The following is a 13108-nucleotide window of genomic DNA, read 5'->3' as shown; positions in this document are numbered from 1 at the left end:
TAAGGGTGGTGGACTCCGCCATCCGAAGATAGTCATCTGCACCATCACCGGGAGCTCCATACGCATCCTCATTGCCACTGTGCACTTCTGCAGTGACGAAAATCCAACCAAGCCAGTGCAATCCGCCTTGCATCTGAAGTAGGTGTCAAAGTCTCGGATGGCATACACAATTTGCAGAAATAACTTTCTGCTCATCCTGAAACGACGCCTGAAAACAGTCTCACCGTGCAATGGATTGTCGGCGAAGTAGTCGGCGTACAACATGCAGTAGCCCTCCATTCGCTGTCTCGGCTTGCACTTTCGGCGACCTGGTGCCGATCCACCACGTCGACCAGTTGCCACCCCGGCGTACATGCTTGACAAGCAACCGAGGATCATCATGTGCTCCTCGTCTTGGGAAGCGGCTGCCATCTCTTCTCGCATAAGCTCGACGAACATCTGCTCCTCCTCTTCGTCCGAGTCCATGGCCGGCGAGGCAAATGGACGAACACCTGACGGGCGTGGTCGAGGCTAGCCAGACGAGGAGTAGGCCGGCGTTGAAAAACAGGCAGGAGGATGAGCAGGCAGATAGGCCGTCGTCGAAAGACGGCGGAATATAGGCAGGTGGGAAGGAGGGATGGCGGAATCTGGGCAACAAGCCGGCAGGGTGGTGCCGGCGGCGAGAGAGATACGAGGGGTGGGGGGATTTTGAGCGAGGTGGTGGTGGGGTTCGTGTGTCCAGTCGCCGACAGATCGGGCCCTTCCCCGCTTTTCACTCGTCCGGACTTCCCGATAGCTCCCGGGGGACCGGGGATGGCGTGGGCTCGCCGGATGGATGAAGGGCCAAATCCGGACGAAAACGAGGAACCGGAGGCGCGATTGGGCCGAATTTCGCCGTCCGGATGAGAAAAACGTCGCTCGAGGGCCTCGTCGGGGAGACGAGTAGGGATGCTCTAAACAAGATAAGTGGTTGCTCACGAAGATTAGAAAAAACAACTATTGTATGACCAGAACTAACATGACTTCAGGAGCAGGATAAGAATAATTCAGAATGGACACTAGTGTAGTGTTATGCTCAGATTCTTCTGTAAGGGGAACCTAAAGCATTCTGGTTTTCCTAGTACAATTGATTGTGTGTACGATAGCGGGTGGAGTGTGGAGACTCGAACTTAAACGAGCAGGGATGCATCAACCCATCCAAAGCACCGGGACTTAGCCTCGGTTCACAATTAGTTCCTCCTTTCTAAATTAGGATGCTTATAATTTTTAGTTAAATTTAAAATTTTAAGGTTTGAACAATTATATAAACAGTATCAACATCTATAGTTTTAAATGTATATAATATGTAAATATATTCAATGTTGGTTCTAAAAATATTAATATAGGATTATAAATGTTGACGATCTTTTCTGTATAGTTGGTTAAACTTTAAGATGTTTGATTTTATCCAAATATTGTAGACATCTTAATTTTTATTTTTTTGATATGACATCTTAATTTTGGATAGAGGGAAGTACAATGTTCTAGTAATAATTTCTGCCACGCATTCAGTGCTCTGGGCCGTATAACTGTGCCACGCATTCAGTGCAGCCGCCGGCCCAAACAGTTGAGGACCCAAACGTACCCAGATACTTGAGGCCCACGAAAGAGAAGCAAGCCGACGAACCAACCAGCTCACTCGCCGTGCCGTCTCTCGCCGTCCCATCTCGATTCTTCCACCCACCGAGCCGAGCTCAGCTGCCCCTCTTGCCCCCCTTCGCACGCCGGCGCCCATCCTCCCACTCCGGCGCCCGATGAACACGTCGCAGTTCATGGACAAGCAGATCCTTGGCCTCGCCGCCTCCGCATCGCCCTCCCTGCCGGGCGGCGGCGGGAGCGGGGGCGCGGAGCTCCTCGATCTGATGGGCCCCGACCCGCAGGAGGAGAGCGAGGACCGCCTCCTCCGCCGCAGCCGCCACCACAGCTCCAACGGCGCCGCCGCCGCCGCCGACGTCATGCCCAGCTACGACTTCCAGCCCATCCGCACCGCCGCGGCCGCCCCCGCCCCCGCCGCCGCGCCGGCCTCGTCGTGGGGGTCGCTCGATTCCAGCTCCAGGGCCGCCTCCGCCACGTCCCCCTACAACCTCAAGGTACCTTTTGTTTGTTCCGTGGGATCGCTCGATCGATCTAGCTGCGATTCGTGTCCTTGCCTCACGCAAATTTGCTTGATCGTTTCGTGCCGCCAAATCCTCATGGCCGCCTAGTAAGGATGAGAAAATCAGTAGCGTCGTCCGAAGTGCTGTGATGTTGAATTGCTGAATGGTATACGCCATAAGTCGATCTGCTGGGGTAAAAATGGAATTCCATCGCTAGATCGCTGCCATGTTTTATTGGGATACATACAGGATAGTGCTAGTTCTGCTACTAAATTTTGTGTATCACATAGGATGACCATGTTGTGTAACTAAGCACATACCGATGGTACCATAATTGAGCCTGCCAATTTCTGAACCCATCGACAAGTCTCGTAGAAATTCAGTGAAACGTAGCTCAACTGAATTTGTAGTACGTGCCATAGCCCTTAAGCAGATGCTTATTTGTTAGAGAGATGATTAATTCAACTCAACTCCTGTAGATTTGTACGTTAAGTTCTTCTGCATGCTAGTGGTAGCTGCTGGTGCATTTTTGCTGTGAAAGCTATGGTGAGATCTTATTTTGTTAGGATGCACAGAAATTTGCGCTGGTAGGCTGCTTTAAAAGTATCACTCTGTTCCATAATGTAAGCCGTTTTAGCGAACTATTTTAGTTTGCTAAAACAATAGTTCGCTAGAACGACTTACATTATGGAACAGAGGTAGTATGTTATAGGGTCTAATGGACTGCGTATTATTTACTATAGCTTATATGAATAAGCACATGAGATATCCTAGTGGTACACATGCTACATTTCTCACATTTTACTACTTAATTTGTACTCTTTTGAATCTTAGTTTGTTGAATTTGTAGCTCTTAATCAGTTACTGGTATAGAACCCTTCTTGAGTTAAGCTCTTACTCTTGGGACTCCATGGTTCTGTTGATTGCATGGAATGAACGGCTAATTATTCTTAGTTTTATTTGATGATTAAACTTCCCTTTATCATATGAGTAGTGTACTTACTTTTTTATTCTTATTGGAAGAGTGCTGGTATATTGGAGAATCGTGCGCCCAACAATGTTAATCATGAGGATGACAGGAGCAATTTTGGACTGGTTACCATAGCAGATATTGATCGAACCATGAAGAAGTATTCTGATAACCTGTTGCATGCACTAGACGGTGTAAGCTCAAGGCTTTCGCAGCTGGAGGGTAGAACGCATCATCTTGAAAATTCTGTTGATGAGTTCAAGTTAACAATTGGCAATTATAATGGCAGCACTGACGGAAAACTGCGTCAACTTGAGAACATGCTGAGGGAGGTATGCTTCATTTAACTCACGCTCTCTCTCTCTCTCTCTCTCTCTCTCTCTCTCTCTCTCTCTCTCTCTCTGTCTAAGTAATTTGTATAGACCATACAATGGTGAAGATTACTAAGCAATGCATATGATGCCATATTGGAATACGTTTGATGCCATGTTTGAATAAAGTTTACTGTGTTATCTAAGTGTTAGCAGTAAGCAGGTCATGGTGCTGTGCTTTCTCACCAATGATCATTTTCTACAACAGATGTGCATGCTATACCTTAATTAAGTTGAAAATTGTTGCTTTATTCGTCTTGGGATTTTATACTAGTGGCTCACTTTCAGTTCAACAGTGAGTAGTGAACTGTACATTTATTTGTTTGTTCGGAGACATGGATTTACTCGGTGAGATGGTTATGCATGCTCTCTCCGTCCCACGAAGGTTGTCTGAGATTTGTCAAAATTTGGATGTATAGACACTAAATAGCATCTAGATACATCTAAATTTTGACAAATCTGAGACAACCTTCATGGGATGGAGGGAGTACATAAGATGCATTGATGGTTTCATCTTAGATGAATAGCCCTTCTTTAGTTACTCCCTTTTAAACCTAACATTTATGTTATATATGCTCAGCATGAGGCTACACATGACCACCTCTTATGTAATCACTGCTCATGGAGTATTTTTTTTCTTCCGTTTTATTATGTAAATTATGGATAAAGCATCAGTGAAGTAATAGTTCCCCTATAATATTTGAATTACTGCATGCAGGTCCAAGCAGGTGTGCAGATTATGCGGGACAAGCAGGAAATTGTGGAAACACAGCTCCATCTTGCAAAGCTCCAGCCAGCCAAAACTGAGACCCAGTCATCAGAAAATAGTGGTGTTGGACAGGCAGACTCTCGGCAGCAATCAGTGGCTCAGTCACAGCATCAAGTCTTGACCCCTTCCCAACCACAAGCATTTCCTGCCCTTCCTGCTCCAAACGCGCCGCCTCCACCTCCAACTTATCAAAGCCAGCCTCCAGCACAGTTTCCAGGCCATGCACCACATTCACAGATGCCATCTGCACCAGTTCCCTCAGTGCCAGCTTTACCACAGGATCCATACTACACACCATCTGCTCAGCCAACTGAAGCTATGCATCAGCAGTATCAAGCCCCTCCAGTTTCACAGCCACAGGCGCCGCCAGCACCACAACAGCACTATCAAGCGCCTCCAGTTTCGCAGCCGCCGGTGCCTCCAGCACCACAACAGCAGTATCAAGCCCCTCCAGCTCCACAGCCGCAGGCACCGCCGGCACCACAACAGCAGTATCAAGCCCCTCCAGTTCCGCAGCCGCAGGCTCCTCCAGCTCCACCACAGCAGTATCAACCTCCTTCACAGTTTCCTCAATATTCACAACAACCCCAGTCTGCAAATGTTAACCCTTCAAGTGCACCTCCTGCACCCCAGCAGACAGAATATGGACCTTCTCATAACTATCCACCAAATGTACACCCTCCTTCATCTTATATGCCACCGCCTACTGAATCAGCCCCTCCTTTCTATGGACAGAATCCTAGCATGTATGAACCTCCTGCTGTTAGGCCCAACTCCGGGCCACCGCCATCCTATGGTTCCACTGGGTATGGGCCACAGGGAGGAAATAGTTTTTCTGAATCATATGGTTACACTGGATCTCCTTCGTACCGTGGTAATGCTGGAATGAAGCCCACACCTTTTGCTCCCTCTGGACCATCCTCTGGGGGTAGCAGCGGTAACTACGGCAGCAGGCTCCCCACGGCTCGGATACTACCACAAGCAGAGCCAGTCAGCTCTACGCCAGCTGGTCCAACAGGCAACAGGGTAGCGCTCGATGATGTGGTGGAGAAGGTTGCGACCATGGGGTTCTCAAGAGAGCAAGTGAGGGCGACCGTGCGGAGGCTGACCGAGAACGGGCAGAACGTCGATCTCAATGTGGTGCTCGACAAGCTGATGAACGGGTGATAGGTCAAGGTGTCAGATCCGCACCACACTACTGTTTGGGACAGTTTGTCTATAATATTTTAAAGTGATATGTCTTGCGCGCAAAGATCAGAGTTCAGATTGTGTGGCCTGGAGAAATTGGACAGGGTGAGTATCAGGTCTGCTGCCTTCCCTCTGGGTCTTGCTGCTATCTTCCGTCCAAACAACTACAGGCGTTGTTTATGAGTGATACTCTCTGAGTGGATACAAAACATACATCTCCTTTTCGTATATGTGCTGATGAACTGCCAGAAAAATCAGAACTGTGGTTTCTTGTCTTTGTTAATAAACAATATTTAGCGTGTTTTTACTTTTGAAGTTAGCTATTGGATTACATATATCACAAAAAAAACTCAACTATGGTATTACCGTCCACAAGAAACACGTATTGGATTCACACGCACCGGCATTTGCACCGAAGTGATTGCCCTGTGCAGTATGGGCTTATATTTCCTGACTCCTGTGTTCAGTAATAATAATATACATCTCCTGTTCAAAAGAATATGTGCGTGCACATGCACTATTAGTTCATGGGCACACTTCTTTTTTGAGGTAAAATGGCAGTTGTTTCTCCCATTCAATTAAGAAAGGTTAAGTTCCGATTACAAGCTAGAGATGAGAGAAAAACGAGAAGAAAAGACCAGTAAAGAAACCTCCAACCGAGACTACTCGCTGCATTCAGGCTCGGCTCAATGCCTTGCTCATTCTCCTGTAATTTCTCCTGCAGATACATGCCTAGCATCAGCATGTCCTCTTTGATTATCTTCAGAAGCTGGCGCTCGCTGTTACAGGAGTTCTTGAAATCCCTGCCGCCTCCCTCCTTCCTAATGTGCCATGCTTATAAATATCAACCATAAGTCATCCTTAGCAAAGTTACCGGACATATGTCACCGGCGGCCATATGTCGTCACCACTCCGTCGACGAGAACCGATGTCGCTGAAACTGAAGGCTAGAAGCTCCCGTCCATTGAGCCAACAGGTGCCAAAGAAAGCGGGAGTAAGGGCAGTCAATGATCAAATGTGTGGCCGTTTCATACTCCTGCTTACATAGAGTACGATCAATCCCTTTAATCTGAAGCATAGATCCCTGAGAATGCACTGCCTGGGGGATAACCACATTATAAAAGTTATATTTAGGCTGTTTTTTTTCCAAGCAATCCACCCAAGAGATCGATTTTCATTACCATGAGATAACGAAAATATCAGTAGTTTTGTAACAAGCAAAAAGGAAACAGCATGGGGGGAGGGAGACGCCGCCTAATGCTAGCGTTAAAGAGATTATTACAGGACGGAGGCGAAACTTAAAGTTTATACATTGACAGAAACGAAAGGCCAACAGGCCAGCTAGCCAACAAAACACTAAACATGGCCCGGCGTCAGTGTCATCAACCATCATCGATCGCAACAAGCACAAAAGCACGAAGATTGATTTTGAAGTATCGGTATCATCAGGAACGAGTTAAGCCTCTGCATCATCCGTCTCCATGTCCTCCCCATTAGGATCTACCATTGCAGCATCAGTAATCGTCAAGGTTTTCCTACCAGGCCTCCCTTCGGTTGCTGAAGAGGTAGCAGCAGCTGTAGCCGCCAGTTGAAGCAAGTTGTCGGCGCCAGCTTTGATGTTTTCTTCATCAGGTGAATTATGGAGACCTGCCCAATAAATCATAAAGACAGCGGACAAACTGATTAGTTCACTAGGAGATTTTATCAATTTCTTCTGAAAACGGGCTCTATTTCGAAGTTTCCATATAGACCAACATATTGTTGCCAGCCCAGCAATCTGAACATTCCTGCTAGCAGGTACTAAACGAGGAAACCACTAAAAGAATTGAGTGAAACTCCCAGGCCTATCAGTTGCTCCAACAGCCATAACCACAGTGCTCCATACATATTTTGCTGTTGCACATTTAAAAAAGAGATGTGATATGGTTTCGTTTTGATGACAAAACTAACAGGAGGCATTTTCATTCCAGTTCCTCTTCAGCAAATTGTCTTTAGTTGCAATTGCATTATGCCAGATCAACCATAGCCATATCTTTATCTTATGTGGGATCTTACTTTTTCACAAATATTTGAAGGATCTATCAGTCTCATTCCTGCACAAATGATTGTACATTGATTTCACAGAGTAAATTCTATTTTTTGTCCATTTCCAGAAGGGTTTATCTTTTGCCTGAGATAGAATTGTTTGTCTTACAATTCCCAGCAGCCCATGAACTTGGACAGTTAAATCTGGGGATAGATATCTCCTAAAGGAGAAGTTCCAACCAAGGGCAGCAGCATTAGCAACCGTAACACTCTATTCATTGCAGATATGGAAGATACCAGGAAATGAATCTTTCAATGGATTTCTTACACACGAGGCATCATGCCAAAAGCTTGTCATTTTCTCGTCTTCCACCTGCATTCTTCTGCCAAACAAATAAATATCTCTAACTTTCTGCATATCTTTCTACAGGGGAGAGTTATATTTAGGTTGTACTTTAGCTTTCCAAAGCTTGTCCCACCAACAGCTTCTTGAGCCGATTAAGCTTGTATATGTTGGGCGCAACATCTCCTGGAGCACCCATCGAGCCATTGGGATGTCTAGAATTTGGCCACATTAAAAAGAGGTCATTGACGAAATCGACGAGCTTATCATTACCTGAAATACAGTTAACATGATGTGAATTGAAAAAAAATCACGATAATAAATATATGTGGCATCACGAAATAATCATGACATTTAAGTTGTGAGCAGAGTTGGGAAAACTGGATATACCGTTTAACCTCTTAATTAAATATTAACGCATTTTTATGTGTTCTAAAAATACGACGTGAAATCAATGTAAGTAAACTTTACTACCACTTGTATGTAGTAACTCAGATATCGTTGCTCGTGTCGGAAAGAAACATATGCAACACCATATATGGAAGAAACATGTAATTATTTGGGTAAACACTCGGAGAGCCAATGTTTTCAGATGTGAGAAGTGCATTAGCAACTCAGCACACAGGGACACCAATCTATTTTGTAGGACAATTAGGCACAACTTTCATGATTAGTTTCACAATATAAAACATGACTATAACGGCTACTAACATGTGAAACTCTAACTTACTAGATGTATTAAGCAACATGAACAACAGCAGTGCATATGGTACAACAATTATCGAAATAGACCTGGATATGTCGCGTGTACCGATTGGTGGAGGTGTAGCAGTCGTTGTCATAGCGGTACGTTGTTGATAACCACGTTGGTGAAGACGGGTTGAAGTAGACAGCGTTGAAGACGATAGTAGGCAGCATCGCCCGACTTGGACGGAAGACGACCCATGATGAAGAGTTTGAGCGGTCGCGTAGAGCTCTTCCGAAAAACCTAATCTGCACTCTCCATACAAGATCGCAAAGGCGGGTGCTTTCGGAGACCTGCTCTCCCGTTCGCCTGTGCACGCTGATGGGCGGGATGGAGTAGGCTACAACGGCGGCGCAAGCAGAGAGAGGTGGCAAAACCCTAACTCATGTATCAGATATGTTTATGTGGCATCCGAGCAAAAGATTATATAGGCCCAGAAAACCCTAGGCAACGGGGGCCATGCCCACGTCGTGTACCACTCATCTTCTCACTCACTTACTAGTAGTGGAAAACCTATCTTATAAGGTGGTCTAAACACTTCCAACCTCTTGCCACTCTCTTGTGAGCTACACCATCTTGGGCTCAAACTCACATCGGCTTCCACATATGTGGGCTTTAAGATTTATAGGAAAATATGAAATCTGATATGGAGCACTACATATGGGCCCAATATTTCAACACATTTTACCTGGAAAATCTCTCAACTTGAGAGAAAAACCACATGGCTGAAGCTACTCAAATCTTATTCCATTGTTATTAAATGGGATACAACTTGTTCTTCTTTAGAGAGCACTACAAAATCTCATACATCAAGTTACATGTAGATCTTGGATGCCAACTGTTGTAATTGATCTTGCGTAACAAACCAGGAGAAGTACAAGGGGAAATGGTCGACCACATTCCCCTCACCTTGGAGCCTTGATCGGAGGATCAAAACATCGGTCTGGTTTTGGTCCCTGGCCCTGGCCCTACACATATAAAATAGGAGGAAAGCCCCTTTTGGGGAATCATTCATATATGGGTCAAATACCCCAATACTCCTAACAAACCGATCATAAAACGAGGGCCAAGGGGATCAGAACACCATCACCATCGCTGGCCACCTCCCAGGTTATTGCCGGCATCCATGGGCTTCATCGACAAGCTCCACACCACATGAAAAAGAAGGCCATGGCCATCGCCAAGGGAACTCAAGTTACTGGTTAGTACCGACCCTTTTTTTCATATGATTAGGTGTTCCAACAATGAGATTAAGATCCGCATTATGTTAATTCTTAAGTCTTATATCTAACACCAACAAGATTTAGCGTATAAGAGCAAGAGATTAGAGCAATCTCACCAAAGATGGTGAAACCACAGCTGGAAAGAGACAAGGTAATGGATCTAGACTTCACAACCTTGTGGGCACCGCTTAATTTCAGTTTCTTCCTTTTTCTCTTGGGTTTCTTCTTCAATGAAGGCTAACCTATAATTTATGCTACACCACCTTGTGGTGGCTGGATGGGAGGGTTATCCTCTCTCTCTCTCTCTCTCTCTCTCTCTCTCTCTCTCTCTCTCTCTCTCTCTCTCTCTCTCTCTCTCTCTCTCTCTCTTCCCTCACTTGCAATGTTTAAAATGATACTCGGTTAGAACCTTAATGGGTAGTGAGTTCTCACACCTATTTGGACCACCTGAAAGGCTTCAAATGATTATCTCCCGCTAACCCGCATGAGGATGATACACAACAAGCAACATGTAAAAAGATAATCATGGCTAAATAAGCCTCACATTGTGACTTAAACTAGGCTTTATATTTCCTCTGCAAGCTATGACATGTTTGAAGAATTAGGTTTAATAGTGCAGACAAATGGCTCCAGGGCTACGGAGAGTCATTCATTTTGAAATTTGTGAACTCATATTTCAAAATTAAGTTTCATAAAATTACGAAGAACAAAAAATTGGACTAATCAATGATATATACTACTCTAAGCTAACCCAAATTCTGGTGCACAAGTGTGCAAAATCTCTCTGAGGCAAACTAAGCTTGGCTCTGGTTGTTAGGTTCATTGTGGTGGAACCAGCTTATCTAGGTTCAAGTCCTAGACTTGATATGGATGTTTGCATTTACCTAGATTTATTTTAGAATTTAACCAGTCCTATTCTTTCCTTGTTAGGTGACGTGCCCCTTAATAATGAGGTGTCTATGGTGACTTCATCAACTTTAAAATGTGCCGGCTCAGTTTCTCGAAGGTGCTCGTAGGGGTATGATGTCATGTGTGCGTTCATAGGGATAAATATACATGTGTGTTTGTGAGCGTCTGCGTCGTACCGTGTCCTAAAACAAATCTCCATGAAATTCTTTATACTCTTAGCTAAAAATGATAAAATCTGACAATAAATTTTATAGTTTTGAAATTCCTTTTTTTAGTGGGCTACTCACTGTACGCTGGGCTGGACTTAGCCTGTCGGCCGCGTCGCCGCCGTGGCGCAGGCACCGATCGATCAAATCCACAGAACAGAAGCGCGCGTCGTGTTGCGCTGACTCTGGCGAGCGACAGAACAGTGCCGCTCCAGGCGCGCACGCGGGCGTCGCCGTCAGGCGCCACGCCGCCACGGCCCACGCCGCCGCTCGTGGCGGTGATGGCGTTGCTCCGCCCGCTCGGCGTGCCGAGCGGCGCGCGCACGCGCCGTGGGATCACGTGCCGTCATGTGGCCGCCATGCCACGCATTAAAAGGTAGGCTCGTGCCCGTAGCTAGCTATGTAGCGCCGGTGGCTGTAGCGGTCGCCGTCGCGTCGGCGAGTGGACGGGATCGGAAGATGGTCCCGATCAGCGAGATGGTGATCATGATCGATGCGCACAGTTAGTGCCGCTGCTCCCCCTGTACCCGTCACCAACTTGGGACCGTCCATCTGATTGATATTCTCTCTCTCGCTCGTCCTCAGGAATCCGGATCGTGTCGTGTATGGTGCTAGTATCCGATTGTCAGGTCGGAGTGGACGGATCGTCGCTCTCATCATCGATCGCAGATCGCACCGGTCGGCCGGCCACAGCCATCGCGGCGCGCCCGGGGAAGGCTTCGAGCTCGAATCTCAGTCGTCCTCATGGTTATGGTGTGCCTCGCCGAACTTCCACATGGTAGAGATGTGCTGGCAGCGGCTCGCTCCACGACGACGACGACAATAATATTCATCGGCTTTGGACGGTGGCACGACCGAATGTCGCTCCTCTTCCCGGGGGATCGATGTACGCGCGCGCGCTTTTGATCTAGAGTACTACCATTTCTTTTCTGACCAAGCACCTGATTGCTTTTCTCTCTTTCTTGCTAGGGTCTTCGCTGCAATGTTCAATGCCTTTTCTTCAAATTTCCAGTTTTCAGGGCTAGAGATGCAAAAGGGCATTATTGTAAATCTTGTACCCACCGTTATTAATGGATGCTTCCTGGCCTTTCGAGGCCGTTCTTGTTCAAAAAAGAAAAAGAGAAGTTCCACACATCGTACGTGTATGAAATTTCAAAGGCTAGCCATCCTACGACCCGGCCGATTGGGACCTGGCAACGCGCGAGGATGATATCGTCGCCCTCAGCTGGCACCGGGAGATTCGTAGCTAATATAGCGTCAGTTCAATACGCGTTGGATTTTCATATCCGCACCTCGCATACGCGGCTTTATACAATGCCACCGCGAAACCATACTGAACTCGCATTTAACCTCATTTATTAGCACGGTGCATGGTAGCTAGCCGTATGCTCCTGTAGATCTTCTCCATCCTTTGGATCTTGTGCATCTCAGGCAGCAAAATCGGCCTCTCCAGCCCTCTCACGACTCCACCTACCCTCTCTCTCTCGCTCATCTACATGATGATGGGGAGAACGGGGGCGGCCGGAGGCGGCCAGAGCCGGGAGCACGACGAAGCAACGGAGAGGGAGGCGAATAGCTCGCTGGCTTCATCCTCTCGGTCGACGAGGAGCTCGCCGAATAGGCTAGCATACCCAGCGCCGGTAAAATCATGGCTTCGTGCTCATGGCCTGATTCGCAGAAGTTCCTGTTCGCCCCAGAGAATCTCTGCTTCGCTGTTGTCCTGCCCAGATCCATAGCATCTGGACATCTTGGTTCCAAGCCAGGAAAAATGGCTAGTGTTTCATGCGCTGGGTTTCTAGAGAGATCTATCATGGCCATCCCATATCTGCTCGGTGGATTTGACTCGATTTACTATAGATTTTTGGTTTGTTGTTGTTTTGGATCCATTTTGATAGTATTCTGTTTTTCCAGAAATTTGCCCGTTCATGATTATCCACTAAACTTGTTCTAAATTATTGATGAAATCATGTTGATTCTTGGGGTTGTTTGGTGGATAATTTTGAGTTTGGGGAAGATGATATTCCATTGAATTTATTTTAAATTATGGTTAATGACACAATTAACTGTGATACCGGTTCATGTCGGTTTTGGAAAATCAGAGACCACTGATGTGTGCATGCTGAAAGTTGTATTCAGATTGAATGAATGTTGATTTAGAATTGAGCTAGATGAAGCTATTTTCATTTTGAGAAAAGATCCTTGTGCTTTTGTAATTGCTGAATATTCAGTAATTATTTTATCTTGG

The 13108-nt window shown here is 46.3% G+C and overlaps 1 protein-coding gene across 1 annotated transcript; it reads left to right on the top strand.

Moving 5' to 3' along the window:
- The first annotated feature begins 1691 nt into the window (after positions 1 to 1691).
- Positions 1692 to 5791, top strand: LOC124659659 (arginine-glutamic acid dipeptide repeats protein-like). Its single transcript, XM_047197492.1, has 3 exons — positions 1692 to 2108; positions 3138 to 3416; positions 4174 to 5791. The coding sequence occupies exons 1-3, from the start codon at positions 1773 to 1775 to the stop codon at positions 5389 to 5391; spliced, it is 1833 nt and encodes a 610-aa protein (XP_047053448.1). The 5' UTR covers positions 1692 to 1772; the 3' UTR covers positions 5392 to 5791.
- Positions 5792 to 13108: the final 7317 nt, after the last annotated feature.

The sequence above is a fragment of the Lolium rigidum genome, chromosome 6, assembly GCF_022539505.1.
Source record: "Lolium rigidum isolate FL_2022 chromosome 6, APGP_CSIRO_Lrig_0.1, whole genome shotgun sequence".
Lineage (NCBI taxonomy): Eukaryota > Viridiplantae > Streptophyta > Magnoliopsida > Poales > Poaceae > Lolium > Lolium rigidum.
The sequence above is the reverse complement of the archived record's forward strand: the minus strand, read 5'-3'. Positions and strand labels throughout refer to the sequence as shown.

Excerpts from the sequence above, each read along its gene's own strand:
- LOC124659659 (XM_047197492.1), top strand. The coding sequence starts at position 1,773 with ATGAACACGTCGCAGTTCATGGACAAGCAGATCCTTGGCCTCGCCGCC. Across the intron at positions 2,109-3,137 it reads CGTCCCCCTACAACCTCAAG|AGTGCTGGTATATTGGAGAA; the intron begins GTACCTTTTGTT and ends TCTTATTGGAAG. Across the intron at positions 3,417-4,173 it reads TTGAGAACATGCTGAGGGAG|GTCCAAGCAGGTGTGCAGAT; the intron begins GTATGCTTCATT and ends TACTGCATGCAG.